General features: G+C 45.4%; 1 protein-coding gene across 1 annotated transcript; it reads left to right on the plus strand.

The window, feature by feature from the left end:
- Positions 1-1,057: 1,057 nt before the first annotated feature.
- Positions 1,058-15,570, plus strand: cxxc1a (CXXC finger protein 1a). Its single transcript, XM_061259103.1, has 13 exons — positions 1,058-1,222; positions 1,880-2,001; positions 2,404-2,504; positions 2,978-3,123; positions 3,486-3,641; positions 4,784-4,933; positions 5,519-5,626; positions 6,116-6,303; positions 12,339-12,546; positions 13,374-13,484; positions 13,923-13,972; positions 14,374-14,470; positions 15,424-15,570. Exons 1-13 carry the CDS (start codon positions 1,220-1,222, stop codon positions 15,568-15,570), a joined length of 1,587 nt encoding a protein of 528 aa, XP_061115087.1. The 5' UTR covers positions 1,058-1,219.
- The last annotated feature ends 992 nt before the right edge of the window (positions 15,571-16,562 follow it).

The following is a 16,562-nucleotide window of genomic DNA, read 5'->3' on the forward strand; positions in this document are numbered from 1 at the left end:
GCAAAGGATATGCAACCAAATATAAACATTACCATTTAATTACCATAATTTGATTTAATTATGTTACATTTTCTCAAACAATGAAATGGAACATATAAAAACTGCTATAATTACTATATGGTGAAACCAAAGTGTATGTACCCTTTAATAAAAGCTCTGAGTCTGCGCTTTGACAGATTGTTTGATTACAAACATCCATCCATCCATCCATTATCTTAACCCACTTATCCTGAACAGGGTCGCAGGGGGGCTGGAGCCTATCCCAGCATACATTGGGCGAAAGGCAGGAATACACCCTGGACAGTTGGCCAGTCCATCGCAGGGCACACACACCATTCACTCACACACTCATCCAAAGACATGCAAGTTAGGCTGATTGGAGAGTTTAAATTGCCCGTGGGTATGAGTGTTTGATTACAAACAGAGAAAATAAAATATAAAATCAGAAACAGACAAGGTGACCCCAAATCTTTGAACAGTAGTGCACCTACACCAATACTATACACTGCACTGGTACTTTATGTCAGTTCTTATACATATTATACCATATCTTGGCATTTCCATCTTATCGCACATTGATATTAGACTAAGTCCTTCAACGAAATCAAGGTTTAGCAAAAATAAACCTTTATCACTTTTGGGGAAAAAACTAAGTAGCACATCAGAACAATTTTCACATCAAAGAACAAAAAAAAGCAGCTAATAAGATATTTCTGTACTTGTATCCCTTTCTATGCATCTATGTTTTGTACTGGTTTGTATTGTCCGTGTTTTTTCTTCACAATAATAAAAAAAAAAAGTCCAGATTAGGCCATTGACCTAAATATTCACATCAGGTTCAGCCAGGCAGACCAGAGTTTAGTGCTACGAGAATGCTTCGTGTTTTAGACAGTAGCATCAGAAATACTTTAACAATATTTCCATAGATTTCATTACACAACAGACTATTGTTTTTCAATGCGGCTATTTCGCAAAAAAAAGTAAGATCATTTTCTCGTTCAGTTAGATGCGCGTCTCTTGACCACTGAACTCTATACGCTCTATGATTTGCGAATTGTGAACCGGAAGCGGAAGACAAGCAGTTTTTAGAACAATTGTTAGCTACGGAAACGCTGTTTGTTATCTTTCATTTCTTCAAATGAGAGAACGGTCTTCTTTAACAGTAATCATTTGTACTTAAATCTACGTAGTTTTACGTGGGATCGGCGAGAAAATCAACATGGTAAGTATTAGAATAGTTCTGGCTGAGTAGCATCAAAATGTATTTTCAGGTTGCCAGGTAAATTACCTAGCAGACTTATGTTGCTAACGATAGCTAGCTGGCTAAATAACATTAAATGTCAAACAAACATGGTTGCATATACTAGCTAGATGGTAACATAATAGTTCGTTTTTTTATCATTTAATTGGATGGCAAGCTAAGTAGCAAAATTAGTCTTGATCAACGACAAATTGTGGAACTCTTTCGTACTCCATGTATTTAGTTAACGTTCGTTAGCTAGCTAACATTACTAATGTTAACTAGCTAGACTAAGTTAATTAGGTAGCCAAGTTAGCTGGCTAACTATTTTATTAGCCCAGGCCATTTTTTCCGAACAATGAACTTGGCTAAGTTAACGTTACTCACTTCGCTACAAACTTAATTTCGCCAGGAGTCAAATAATTCTCGTTCTTGTTTTCTTCCTTCTTAGTACTAGCTAATGCACGTGCAATATGTTTGAATGTATTATCATATCCGCATGCATTCATTTAGCATGTTCCACTCTCCCATTGTTTGACAACAATTTTTTTTACAAAGATTGCAAAGATTGCTAGAAATCTAAGGTTAATTTGGCTTCCTTTTGTCTGGTCGTTCTGCGATGGTGCTGCACATTTCCAGGACAGTGAAGTGTCAGACTTTGACCAGCCGCCGGGAATGGATAGCTGTTTGGAAGGGGAGAACGGAGAGAACGCTCCAGTCTACTGCGTCTGCCGCAAGCCCGACATCAACTGCTTCATGATGTGAGTTTTGCACGCCTGTCCCTTACTCCTTGTGTGCTGTAAAAATCTTATTTTAAGGAACGGAAGCTTTCTTTTCTAAATTCATACGTCTTAAGTTTAATCGCTGTGCAGTAACAATAATTAACTAGATGTTCTTCTTTTTTATAGTAGGGTAATATAAGACATGACTCAAGAGGATTCAGAATTATACCGCTCACCATGTTTCTAAGGCATTGATAACTACTCAACATTCTTCTATACAAGTCCCTTGGAGTTTGTGCCTTGTTTGTGTCTCTTATTTTATTTTAAGTGATACACTGCAGTATAATGGCTTTTATGTTTTGTTCGCAAATATATCGTAACCGTGCAAATATCCGGTGATGTTGAGTTGGATAACTGAAGTCGTCTCTCTGTTCCCTGCAGCGGTTGTGACAACTGCAATGAGTGGTTCCATGGAGACTGCATCAATGTCACAGAAAAGATGGCTAAGGCCATTCGGGAGTGGTACTGTCTGAAGTGCAGGGGTGAGTGTCCTGAGGTGTCTTTACAGTCATTCTCATTCGTTCAGCTTGGGCGGCATGGTGGAGCTGTGGTTAGCACTGTCTCCTCCAAAGAAGAAGGTTCCATGTTTGAGTCCCAGGCTGAATCCTCTCTATGTGGAGTTTGTTTTCTCCCCTTGTGTGGCATGGGTTTCCTCCAGATACTCCGGTTCCCACCCACAGTCCAAAGACACGTAAGCTCCAGAGCTCTTGTGTCAGTTGTACATGTAAACGCACTGCTTATTTTAAAGGCAGCAGGGCTGGTGGGGCAGAAAAGCTCTACAGTAAAAATCAAACAATTAAAGTTGATTATGTGTAAAAAAAATGTCAACCGTGTCAGGTACTCTAGAAAAATGCCTACATTTAATGTACATGCATTTCCCCATGTCCCATATCTGGCCTGTCTGCAAGAGTAGTTCGTAGAGCCCTGGTTTACGGAGTCCCTGTCCCCCGCCCAGGTAAAGATGAGTCTCTGGAGATAAAGTACCGTCCGAAGAAGCTTCCGCGGGAGAAGGAGAAGGAGACGGAGATGGAGCGGCTGGAGAAGCAGCGAGGCACGCCCGACTTTAAGACCGATCGCCGGCGTGGATCACGGGTCTCTGATGTGCCTTCTTTATATTTCATTCCTTTTTTTCTTTCTTTTTAAATCGAAAAACTAACTTGTTGGAAGTTATGGTTTTTAATAATAATCAAGTGCATTTATCCGATAATAATGGAGGTCATTTATCCACTACCTTTCATAATCTTAAAGCATTTTACCATTAATGTTAATTGACATTAACCCTCGGGTTCATTTCAACAGCTGCCAATTTAGCAGACCCCTTTAGCCAAAGTCAGTTCCATGGCATATATATATATATATATATATTTATATATATATATATATTTATATAAAATGGCGTTTGCTGCGTAAGCGGATATCCCAGCTGAGTAAAGCGTGTCTCTCCGTGTCGCGGCCTGTCACAGATCAAGCGCTCTGCTCGCATGTGTGGGGAGTGTGAGCCCTGCAGACGCACGGAGGACTGCGCGCAGTGCGACTTCTGCAAGGACATGAAGAAGTTTGGCGGGCCCAACAAGATCCGGCAGAAGTGCCGCCTGAGGCAGTGTGATGTCAGAGCGAGGGTGAGCCCCACCGCCGCCTGTACCAGTCACCGTTACCGTTCAGATGTGTGGTCAGTCATATGCTAAAAGTATACATCGACATGTCTGTGGTAATTATGTAATTAAGTAATGTGAATATTGTGGTAACTAAAACAATAGTTCATCCGTAATATTCATACTAGTAATTGATAACGAATACTGTAGTGTTGATAGAGGGAGGCTGGGTGTGGTGTGGGAGTACTGCCCAAGCTTTCTCTCAGTAGTAATAAAACTAACCTTTTTAAGCTGATTTTGGAAATCAGAAGAACATAAGTGGTGATGTGCTGGTACTTAATGTGAGTGATGTGACATGAGTGGTATGATTGCTCAGAGGGACTGCCCCTCTGTGGGACATCCATCAGTTTTTACCTCATTCCCATTTTTAAACCAATTATTTGAGTCTTAGATTGTCATTCATTTTGGATTGCCCACCTTTCTGCCATTGATGCTCTCCCAGTACTCTGAACATACTGAATCCCTTGGACTAAAGCAGTACCGCAGTCCAAACTGCTCATCACTGCTCTAGCATGATTTCCCTTCCTGCAACATCTCAAAACATAACTTACTGCTCCCGATTCCTTTCTCCTTAAATATTTTTACTTTTTATTTCATTTGTTTAAACATTTTATCATTATTGGGCCTTTTTTTCTTTCTTACTTTCTTCTTTTCCAACCCCCCGTCCTGCTCTCATAAACTGAGAGAACTTTCAGAAGAACAGTGTGCATAAATGTACTGGCAGTTTTTCATATTGCTATTTGTTTTTTTTGTTTGTTTGTTTTTTGACATTCTCTTTGTATGCCCATGTCTATTTGTCTCTGCATTTGTTTAACTCCATGTCTGTCTTTTCCCCTGGGCATCTCTGTAGATTTCTTAGCACCTATTGAGGGGGAAGGAACTTTGGTTCGGGGAGGGGTGGGGGTACATCAGGGGACATAAATATAAATATACCTCTGTAATTCAATATATATTTTGACACAATGAAGATGTCCCCCCAAAGAGAGGGGATGGTGGCGGGCCAAAACAGACCTATGAAGCTAACATGAGATGTAGCAAAAGTTTTGTGGCAGGAGGGTGTGTGCACTGGCTCTAAGGCGCTGTGGCGTTCTGCGTGTTCCCGCGTGCAGAAGATGCTGCGTGTGCGTGATGAGGAGTACTCCATGAAGGAGCAGGACAGCTCCCTGGGGAGGGACGGCCAGCTCTCTGATGACTACGATGAACAGGAGCTGGAGCTGCTTCAGCAGTACAGAGCAGCTGGATATGACGACCACAACATGGTAACAACTTACCCCCCCCCCATGGCTAACACCGTACAACCTGCCCTGACCACAATATGGTAACAACTTACCCCCCCATGTCTAACACTGTACAACCTGCCCTGACCACAACGTGGTAACAACTTACCCCCCCATGGCTAACACAGTACAACCTGCCCTGACCATAACATGGTACAACTGACCCCCCCCCCCCCCCCTATGTCTAACACTGTACAACCTGCCCTGACCACAACATGGTAACAACTTACCCCCCCATGTCTAACACTGTACAACCTGCCCTGACCACAACATGGTAACAACTTACCCCCCCATGTCTAACACTGTACAACCTGCCCTGACTACAACATGGTAACAACTTACCCCCCCATGTCTAACACTGTACAGCCTGCCCTGAATGTAGCTTTTGTTCTGATATATATTTATAATCAATTTGAAGCTTTGTCTGTTAGACTTACAGAATCTCCCTCCCTCCCTCCTTCCCTCTCCATCTCTCTCTCTTCCCCCTCCCCCTCTATCTCTCTCCCCCCTCCCTCTCCCTCTCTCTGTCTCTCTCTCTTCCCCCTCCCTCTCTCTCTCTCTCTCTAGCCTTGGCTCAGTGATGAAGATGACGGGCCCTTCCTTGACCCAGTGCTGCGCAAGAGAGCGGTCAAAGTCAAGCACGTGAAAAGACGAGAGAAGAAATCTGACAAGAAGGTGAGTGAGCGCTGCTTTTCTGAAAGGCCTGTGCGTTCCCCTGTTTGTGCTGTCTGCATTTCCTGTGCAACGGGTGGCACAGGGCAAGCCATTCAGACTGTGTGGTGTAATGGTCAAGGGACTCGGAACCATACTGTCCTCTCGGGTCCTCTTCACAGTTGTTCCTGTGTTTGAGCTGCACTTCATTGTACGTCGCTCTGGATAAGAGGGTCTGCTAAATGCCTTGTAATGTAATGTAATGTAATGTAATGGGACTGGTCTTGTAACCAAGAGGTTTGATTCCCAGGTAGGCTGACGTTGTCCCCACAACTGCTGTTGTGCGCAGGATACTTAACCTTCAGCATACAGTATATCCAGCTGTATAAATGCATAAATAGATACAGTAAAATGCAAAATGGTGTACATGAGTTTCTGCTAAAGGCCTGTAATGTAATGTAATGTACTGTACTGAATGGGGTTGTGTGACTCTGGTCTGTCTCTCTCTCTCAGAAGGAGGATTACAAGTCGCGGCGGCACAAGCAGAAGCAGAAGCATCGTGACCGGGTGAAGCACAGCGACCGGGGCGAGGGCCGGGACGGCGGGGGGCTCCGCCAGTGTCTGGGGCCCAGCTGCGTGGAGGCGGCGCGCCCCAACTCCAAATACTGCTCCGAGGACTGCGGCATGAAGCTGGCTGCCAAGTAAGGGCTCGTCCTGAGCAGCAGGGCTCTACGCTAACGTCTCCCACGCACACTAATACACTCCTGAATTATTTGAGCACACAGGAGAAGATCAATACAGTATTTAGGGGGGGAATGCCTCACAACTCTCAGACAGCTTCCATCCGTCCATCTTCATCCGCTTATCTGGAGTCGGGTCGCGGTGGCAGTAGGCTAAGCTGGGTATTCCAAGCATCCCTCTCCCCAGCAATGCATTCCAGCTTCTCCTGGGGGATCCCAAGGCGTTCCCAGGCCAGGAGAGATATATAATCTCTCCAGCGGGTTCTGGGTCTACCTCGGGGTCTCCGCCCAGTTGGACGAGCCCGGAAAACCTCTGAGCTCCCTCCGGATGTCTGAGCTCCTCACCCTATCTCTAAGGCTGACCCCAGCCACCCTATGGAGGAAGCTCATTTCAGCCACTTGTATACGCGATCTCGTTCTTTCAGTCACTACCCAAAGCTTGTGACCATAGGTGAGGGTTGGGACATAGATCGACCGGTAAATCGAGAGCTTCGCCTTCCAGCTCAGCTCCATTACATTACATTACATTACATTATTGGCATTTGGCAGACGCTCTTATCCAGAGCGACGTACAACAAAGTGCATACCCATAACCAGGGATAAGTTCGCTGAAAGACCCTAGAGGTAAGTACAATTTCAACTGCTACCTGTACAACAAAGATAAGGACAAGGGCCAATTTTTTATTTTTTTTTTTATTTTTTTTTTTTTTTGAACAAACAAACAAACAGAGCAAAAGTCACCAAAGTTAACTATCCAAACACTGCTTACCTAGCCAACTAAAATACTGATACACAAGTCACAGAGACAACAATTAAGGTTCACAGGGAGGTAGGGAGGGATGGGGAGAGGTGCTGTTTGAAGAGGTGTGTCTTCAGCTTGCGCTTGAAGGTGGGGAGGGATTCTATAGTTCTGACCTCAACGGGGAGTTCGTTCCACCACCGTGGAGCCAGAACAGACAGTAGTCGTGAGCGTGAGGTGGAGGTTCTGAGAGGGGGAGGTGCCAAGCGGCCTGTGGAGGCTGAACGAAGAGGTCTGGCAGGGGTGTAGGGTCTGATGATTTTTTGCAGATAAGCTGGGGAAGACCCTTTAACTGCTTGGAAGGCTAGCACCAATGTTTTGAATTTGATGCGAGCCATGACAGGCAGCCAGTGGAGGGAAGTAAGCAGGGGGGTGACGTGTGAGTATTTGGGAAGGTTGAAGACCAGACGAGCTGCTGCATTCTGGATGAGTTGGAGGGGTCTGATGGCAGACGCTGGGAGGCCAGCCAAGAGGGAATTGCAGTAGTCCAGGCGGGACAGAACCATCGCTTGGACCAGGAGCTGGGTCGAGTAGGGGGTGAGAAAGGGGCGGATTCTCCGTATGTTGTATAGGAAGAACCTGCAAGACCGGGTCACCGCCGCAATGTTCTCGGAAAGGGACAGTCTGCTGTCCATCACCACGCCGAGGTTCCTTGCACTGGGTGACGGCGTGAGTGTGGTATCCCCGAGGGAAATGGAGAGATCCAGATGGGGAGAGGCATTAGCAGGGATGAATATCATTTCAGTTTTACCTGAGTTGAGCTTTAGATGGTGGTTGTCCATCCAGCTCTGGATGTCCCTCAGGCAAGCGGAGATACGGGCTGAAACCTGCGTATCAGACGGCGGGAACGAGACGAAGAGTTGAGTATCGTCCGCATAGCAGTGGTAGGATAGCCCATGTGCAGTGATCACAGGGCCAAGGGAGCGAGTGTAGAGAGAAAAAAGAAGCGGGCCAAGGACTGAGCCCTGGGGAACTCCTGTGGCGAGGGGCCGAGGTGTCGATACCGAACCAGCCCAGGCAACCTGGAAGGAGCGACCAGAGAGGTAGGACTCAATCCAGTCCAGGGCTGTGCCACAGATGCCCGTTGCTGACAGGGCAGACAGGAGGATGGAGTGATCCACAGTGTCGAAGGCAGCAGAGAGATCTAGAAGAATGAGGACAGAGGAGAGGGAGGCTGCTCGTGCGGCATGAAGTGACTCACTGACGGAGAGGAGCGCAGTCTCTGTCGAGTGGCCCGATCTGAAGCCAGACTGATGGGGGTCTAGCAGGTTGTTGTTAGAAAAGAAGGAAGAAAGTTGAGTAGAAGCGGCTCGTTCTATAGTTTTAGAAAGGAAAGGAAGAAGAGATACCGGGCGGTAGTTCTGGATGATGGAGGGATCCAGGGTAGGCTTTTTTAGCAGCGGAGTGATGTGGGCCCTCTTGGAGGATGCCGGAAAACAGCCGGAAGACAGGGAGGAGTTGACAAGGGAGGTGACAAATGGGAGAATGTCAGGTGTGATAGTTTGGAGAAGAGAAGAGGGGATAGGGTCAAGGGCACAGGTTGTAGGGCGGTGGCCGAGCAGGAGTTGAGAAACATTAGAGTCTGTAAGGGGGGAGAAAGTGGAAAAGGAAGGGATGGGCCTAGAGGGGGGGAAGGGCACAGTGAGGGGGGCGGCGGTTGTAAAGGATCTGCGGATGACTGCGACCTTCTCATCGAAGAAATCAGCAAAGTCATCAGCAGCGAAGGAGGACTGAGGAGGAGGAGGCGGTGCGTTGAGGAGAGAGGAGAAAATGGAGAAAAGTTTCCGGGGGTTAGAAGCAGAGTTCTGAATTTGCGTTTGATAGTATTTTGCTTTGGCGGCAGTGACATCGGAAGAGAATGCCGCCAGGAGAGACTGGTAAGTCATGAGGTCGGAAGCGTCTCTGGATTTCCCCCACTTCCTCTCCGCTGCGCGGAGGCTGGCCCTGGAGGTACGGAGGGTGTCAGATATCCAAGGACTGGGAGGGGATGTGCGAGGTGGCTTTGAGACAGGGGGACAGAGAGAGTCAAAGGCGGAGGAGAGAGATGAAAGGAGGGTGGCAGATGCAGAGTCAGCGGGGAGTTTGGAGAAGGATTCGAGAGGGGGGAGTGAGGTGGTGACGGTGCTGGCAAAGGAAGAGGGTGAGAGGGAGCGGAGGTTACGGCGGGCTGAGGAAGTGTGGGAGGGAGGAGGGAGAGGAGGATGGGGAGGAAGAGGGAGGGAGAATGAGATGAAGTGGTGATCAGATGTATGCAGAGGGGTAACCGTGAATTTGGAGCATGAGCAGTTCCTTACAAAGACAAGGTCTAGGACATTGCCCGCCTTGTGGGTTGGAGGAGAGTGTTGCAGGGAGAGGCCGAAGGAGTGGATTAGCGGTAGGAAGGCAGCAGACTGGGAGGCTTCTAGGTGGATGTTGAAGTCTCCAAGGAGAATCAGTGGGGTGCCATCCTCAGGGAAGGAGCTGAGAAGGGTGTCTAGCTCATCAAGGAAGTTTCCCAGGGGCCCTGGAGGACGGTAGATAACTGCAATGAAAAGGTTAGTAGGGTAGGATACTGCAACAGAATGGAATTCAAAAGTGGATATGGACAGGTGAGAGAGGGGGAGAACAGAGAATTTCCACGAGGGGGAAATTAAAAGACCAGTACCACCGCCACGGCCGGAAGGCCGGGGAGTGTGCGAGAAGGAGAAGGAGGATGAGAGGGCAGCGGGAGTGGCGTTGTTGTCAGGTGTGATCCAGGTCTCCGTGAGGGCAAGGAATTGTAGGGACTGGAGGGAGGCATACGCAGGGATGAAGTCAGCCTTCCGAGTGGCAGACTGGCAGTTCCATAGTCCCCCTGTGACAGCAAAGTCCTCACAGGGGGTCAGCGGGGGATAGCTGAGGTTTGAGGGGTTCCGACGCCGTGGAGGCCCACGTCGCAGGGGGGGTCTTCGAGGGACCACGACGGTCGTTTCCGCGACGGTCTGGTGCAATGCCCACATTACTGCTGATGCTGCACCGATCCGCCTGTCAATCTCACGCTCCCTTCTACCCTCACTTGTGAACAAGACCCCAAGATACTTGAACTCCTTCACTTGGGGCAATGACTCGTTCCCAGCCCAGAGGGAGCAATCCACCGTTTTCTGGCAGAGAACCATGGCCTCGGACTTGGAGGTGCTGACTCTCATCCCGGCCACTTCACACTCGGCTGCAAACTGCTCCAGTGGTGCTGAAGGTCACGGTCCGATGAAGCCAGCAGAACCATGTCGTCTGCAAAAATCAGAGACGCAATTCTGAGGTCACCAAACTGGACACTCTCCTCACCTCGGCTGCGCCTTGAGATCCTGTCCATGAATATCACAAACCGGACCGGTGACAAGGGGCAACCTTGGCGGAGTCCCACACCCACTGGAAACGTGCTTGACTTTTTGCCGAGGATGTGGACACAGCTCTCACTTTGGTTATACAGGGGCCGGATGGCTCGTAAAAACGGCCCCGGTACCCCACAGGGTTCCCCAGGGGACACAGTCGAAAGCCTTCTCCAAGTCCACAAAGCACATGTGGACTGGATGGGCAAACTCCCATGACCCCGCCAGCAACCCTGCCAAGGTAAAGAGCTGGTCCACTGTTCCACTACCAGGATGGAAGCCACATTGCTCCTCCTGAATCCGAGGTTCGACCGTCGGTCGGAGCCTCCTTTCCAGCACCCTAGAGTAAACTTTCCCAGGGAGGCTGAGGAGTGTGATACCCCGATAATTGGAGCACACCCTCCGGTCCCCCTTCTTGAAAATGGGGACCACCACCCCGGTCTGCCACTCTGCAGGTACTGTCCCTGACCTCACTGCCGGTGTCCACCAGCGTGTCCTTGGGTTGCCGCCCCGACAGGCACCGATTACCTTCTGGCCACAGCTCCTGCTTGCCGCCTCTGCAATGGAGGCTTTGAACATGGCCCACTCAGACTCCATGTCGCCAGCCTCCCCCAGGATGTGTGAGAAGTTCCTGCGGAGGTGGGAGTTGAAGACCTCACGGATGGGGGCCTCCGCCAGACATTCCCAGTTCACCCTCACTACACATTTGGGTTTACCGGGTCTGTCCGGCAGCCTCCCTGGCCAATTGATCCAACTCACCAGCAGGTGGTGATCAGTTGACAGCTCTGCTCCTCTCTTCACCCGAGTGTCCAAGACATACGGCCGCAGGTCTGATGATATGACCACAAAGTCGATCATCAATCTTTGGCGTAAGGTGCTCTGGTACCAAGTACACTTATGAGCTACCCTATGCTCGAACATGGTGTTCATTATGGACAATCCATGACCAGCACAGAAGTCCAATAACAAGACACCGCTCGGGTTAAGATCAGGCAGGCCATTCCTCCCAATCACCCCCTTCCAGGTTTCTCCGTCGTTGCCCACGTGAGCGTTGAAGTCGCCCAGCAGATCTATGGAGTCTCCGGGCAGCACCCTTTCCAGGATGCTGCCCAGTGACTCCAAGAAGGCTGGATACTCTGAACTGCCGTTTGGTGCATAAGCACAAACGACAGTCAGAGCTTTCCCCCCAGCAACACATAGTCGCAGAGAGGCGACCCTCTCTTTCCCCGGGTGAAACTCCAACACAGTATCCCCACACCTGCCCGGCGCCAATCACCCTGAGCAACTCCAGAAAAGAACTCAGACAGCTTGTGGATCCTTTTTTGTTCTTTGTTTTGGTAATTTATTGATTAAGTTAAACCGACCTCTTGCGTGACTCTTGACAAAACAAAATGTAGCAATTCCCTAAAATATTTTGGTTACAATTTTTGGCAAATATCACACATGCCAGTTCATTTGTTACTTTTTTGTCACATTCAATTTTGCAAGTTCATTTGAAGTGAGACACAGGTTGGCGTTAGCCACGGTTTGGCCACAGGTCAGCGTTAGCCACAGGTTAGCGTTTGCAATGGTTTAGCCACAGGTCACCGTTAGCCACAGTTTAGCCACAGGTTAGCGTTAGCCACGGTTTAGCCACTGGTTAGCGTTAGCCACGGTTTAGCCACAGGTTAGCGTTAGCCACGGTTTAGCCACAGGTTAGCGTTAGCCACGGTTCAGCCACAGGTTAGCGTTAGCCACGGTTTAGCCACAGGTTAGCGTTAGCCACGGTTTAGCCACAGGTTAGCGTTAGCCACGGTTTAGCCACAGGTTAGCAGTAGCGTCGCGCCCACCTCTCCCTCCCTCCCTCCCTGCAGCCGTATCTACGAGATCCTGCCGCAGCGCATCCAGCAGTGGCAGCAGAGCCCGTGCATCGCCGAGGAGCAGGGCAAGAAGCTGCTGGAGCGCATCCGCCGCGAGCAGCAGTCCGCCCGCATGCGCCTCACCGACATGGAGCGCCGCTTCCACGAACTGGAGAGCATCATCATCAAGGCCAAGCAGCAGGTGGTCCAGCAAGACGAGGAGGTCAGTTCTGCAGCGCTTTGTAGCTTCAGGCTTCGCCTTGATGGGGGAGGATTATGATGCTTTAGGCAATGCTCCGGTTTTTGGCAGTGTCACACATTTTGATACAATTTGATTTAAAAACGATCAAATGTAGTGAGAAACAATCAATATAGTTCCTTTATGATCCAGCTAGCGCAATCCTGTTACAGTTTACACATAATGAGCTTGAGATTTGAGAATGTAAAAGTTTATTGACTTAACAGTGCTAGCACTGGTGATGATGCGGTTGAGTTGGAAAGGTAATCGATGATGTTGGCAGTGCCAAGAGCAAACGCCATAAGATTATAGGCATTTAATAAGTATTTTGCTACGATTCTTAATGATATGGGTCAATTGGATCGGATTGTTCCCCTTTGAACTGATACATTCATCTGAATTGATGTATTGTTACACCCCTATGTAACTGCGTTTCGAAGAGTGCTACATAAATAAAGTTACAGTTACTGTTAAATGCTTTCGAAGAGACTTAACGGCTCTAATGTGCATCTTTTGTGGCTCCTTCAAGCCAATTTTTTGTCTGACTGCATTCAGTTTCGACACTTGAGTTTAATAATACGACAATATTATTATTAATAATGATAATTATATTGTATTACAATTGTTTACTCCATATTTATAATGGCACAATATTATTAAATATTTGTAATAATACAGTATTATTATTAAATATTTATATGAATATTGGCATAATACAATTTTTCATTGAGGTTTGGCAGAAAATGCTATGCTAGTTGGCATTACCTCTGATATGCTGCATTAAGCCGATTGTCTCTCTGACTCTCCTGCAGGTGAATGAGGGGGACAGTGATGACACGGACCTTCAGATCTTCTGCGTGTCCTGCAGTCACCCCATCAACCCCAAGGTGGCGCTACGGCACATGGAGAGGTGCTACGCCAAGGTGAGAAAAACGGTTTGCTTCGCGTGGCTGACACAGAGCCAGGCATGAAACTCCCTGCTTCAAGTGATGAAAATATGATAGAAATATGAATTAACTTCTTGAACTGATGTTTTCAGCTATGAATGATGAACTACTGTTTATTCATCCAGGGGTTTTTGGTGCAAGTTTGATGATTCTTTGTGAGGGTAAATTTTTACTAAATGCATAAAAGAATAATTGCTTTCATTTTGTGGCAGGCTCCTTCCCACATACCCTGCCACACATTCGTAGTGCTTTTCTCAAAAGTGAAAGTGCTTAAAGTGATGAGGGGGGAAACCCCTGTGTGGCACCCACCCGGTTGATGCACCGTGCCCATTTTGGCTCAGTGTCGTAAGGAATAGATGCTGCGTTGTTCAGCGTTACTGGGCTCACTGTCTGTCTCCCTCTTTCTCTGTACAGTACGAGAGTCAGACCTCCTTCGGCTCCATGTACCCCACACGCATCGAAGGGTAAGACCATGACTGGCTGGACTGCATGGGACAATCAGCCTAACATTTTCTAAATGTTTTTAAGTTAAATTCTTTTGTTTTTTTTGTGTGTGATCTGGATTTTGTTAAGCGGTCCTGGAACCAAAATTGAGCTTTTTGGCCAGCGGTGGTGGGTGTGGCATTGGAAAAGGGATGGTTTATGGTGAAAGGAATGTCATACCTCCATCAGCACAAGTAAATAATCCATCACAGCCCTTCAGCTTAGTAAAGGGCAGATTTAAATTCATGTTCTATTTTTACTTTTTTTTATTTTTATTTTTGTTAAATTTAGTGTTAGTAATTGCTTTTAATTTATATATATTTTTATATATTGTATTCATCAAGCTTGCTAATTTTTGTTTTGGTTTGTATCCATTTTTTAGGGCCACCAGATTGTTTTGCGATGTGTACAACCCCCAGAGCAAGACATACTGCAAAAGACTGCAGGTCTTATGCCCAGAACACTCCCGAGACCCCAAGGTCAGTACCGCTTAATCTGACAGAAAACAGATAATTTGATATTTTGAGGTGAGGAAGACCAAGCATTCATGTGAAGTCTTTATGGACCACCCCTTAATCAGAATACATTTGGAATGAGTTTAGATGGTGTTTTTTTTAACAATTTTGTTAAATTTTATTTTACTTTATGTATATTGCTATACTATATATATATATATTATATATATATATAGTATGATATATATATTAGTATATATATATATATATGATATATATATATATATATATATATTATATATATATATATATATATATATATATATATATATATTATATATATATATATATATATATATATATATATATATATATATATATATATATATATATATATATATATATATATATATATATATATATATATATTATATATATATATATATATATATATATATATATATATATATATATATATATATATATATATATATATATATATATATATATATATATATATATATATATATATATATATATATATATATATATATATATATATATATATATATATATATATATATATATATATATATATATATATATATATATATATATATATATACACACTCACGCACAAGCTCACATACATACACAGACATGCGCATACCTACACATGCACATACGCAAACACACATACACCACAGATATAAAGATGCATTTGTGTATCATAATAGTTAGCTTAATGCACAGTTGGTCACTTTAAATTGCAAAAACTGTCATAACCCATAATACACTGGTCAAACAAGTCTGAAGCCTAATCTATATATTGTCGCATGGCACTTGCAAAAAGTATTGCTGGATGAAAATTGTGGTGGTGCTATATAAGATATAATGATATCTTGTCAAAAGCGTCATCTGACGAAGTGTAAACTGGTCTTTGAGTGCCTCTGTCTCTCTGCTTCATCTCCGATCAGTGGTACAAGCTGGACGAGCTGTTTGAGCAGGAGCGTAACGTGCGCACGGCCATGACCAACCGAGCCGGCCTGCTGGCCCTCATGCTGCACCAGACCATTCAGCACGACCCCCACACCACCGACCTCCGCTCCAACAAGGACAGATAATCCCTCTGTCTCCAAGTCCTCCTTTTTACTCACAACTGTCATTCGACTTAACAGTCCTTTAAACTTGTCCATTCAGTTGATTTACTTCCTTTTTTCAGAGCTGATACAGAGAACAGACTGTGTTGGAAAGACTTGGATTTTTATTCAGCTCTGCCCTCTGTATTGTGCTCTATTAACTACTTGTGGATATTTTACCTTTATGTACATATATATATATAATTGCATATAGTCCTGCAACCGCCCTGTAGTTATACATGTTGCTTAAGATGTCTTTCTTTTAAGTGTCTTTCTTTTAAACACTTGTTTTATTAGTTTATTCCTAATAGGGTATCTGTTTCCCTCTCAGTGCACACTTGATATTTTCTTGTGACAAGAGGAGGCATTAAAAACACAAACTTCCATATGGTGTTAAGAATGATGCTTACAGAATTGTCTACTATGCCAGAAATAATGAACAAGTGTTGTAGCTGCATCTGGGAAAATTGTCAAAGGTTTTTCTAATCTCATATGTCTGGATAGGTTTTTTAAATTCAACTCTCGTGACCCTTGATCCTTGACAGAAATGTTTGTGTAGGAATAGTAGTGCTCTGTCTGTGTCCTTTGGTGCAAAGGTGTGAATGGTTTTTACACACAAACACTTTTGGAATTCTGTCCATTGTATGCAGGTTTTGTGTCTATAAATCAGCAAGTCTCTGAAGTTTGTTTGTATGTGAATTTTGCATTACATTTTTTTGTCTCTGGATCTAAAATACAATGGACAAAAAAAAATAAAGGAATACAGATGCAGTGCCATCTCATGTGATTTGTATTTTATATTTGTATTTGTATTTATCAAATGAAAAGATACCAGATAAATTGTTCATGAAGAGGTAGCAGAGAGAGTGACCAGTCATTGCTGTGCTTTAGTGAATCCCAAGTTGTGTATTTTTGCTAGTGGTGTAATTGAACTAGTCTTGTAATTAAACATCTATGGGTGTAAACCACAGGCTTCA

The sequence above is a fragment of the Conger conger genome, chromosome 10, assembly GCF_963514075.1.
Source record: "Conger conger chromosome 10, fConCon1.1, whole genome shotgun sequence".
Lineage (NCBI taxonomy): Eukaryota > Metazoa > Chordata > Actinopteri > Anguilliformes > Congridae > Conger > Conger conger.

Bases quoted from the DNA above. Each gene is read 5' to 3' on its own strand.
- cxxc1a (XM_061259103.1), top strand. The intron at 3,124-3,485 runs GTGCCTTCTTTA...GGCCTGTCACAG, and splicing joins GTGGATCACGGGTCTCTGAT to ATCAAGCGCTCTGCTCGCAT. The intron at 4,934-5,518 runs GTAACAACTTAC...CTCTCTCTCTAG, and splicing joins GATATGACGACCACAACATG to CCTTGGCTCAGTGATGAAGA.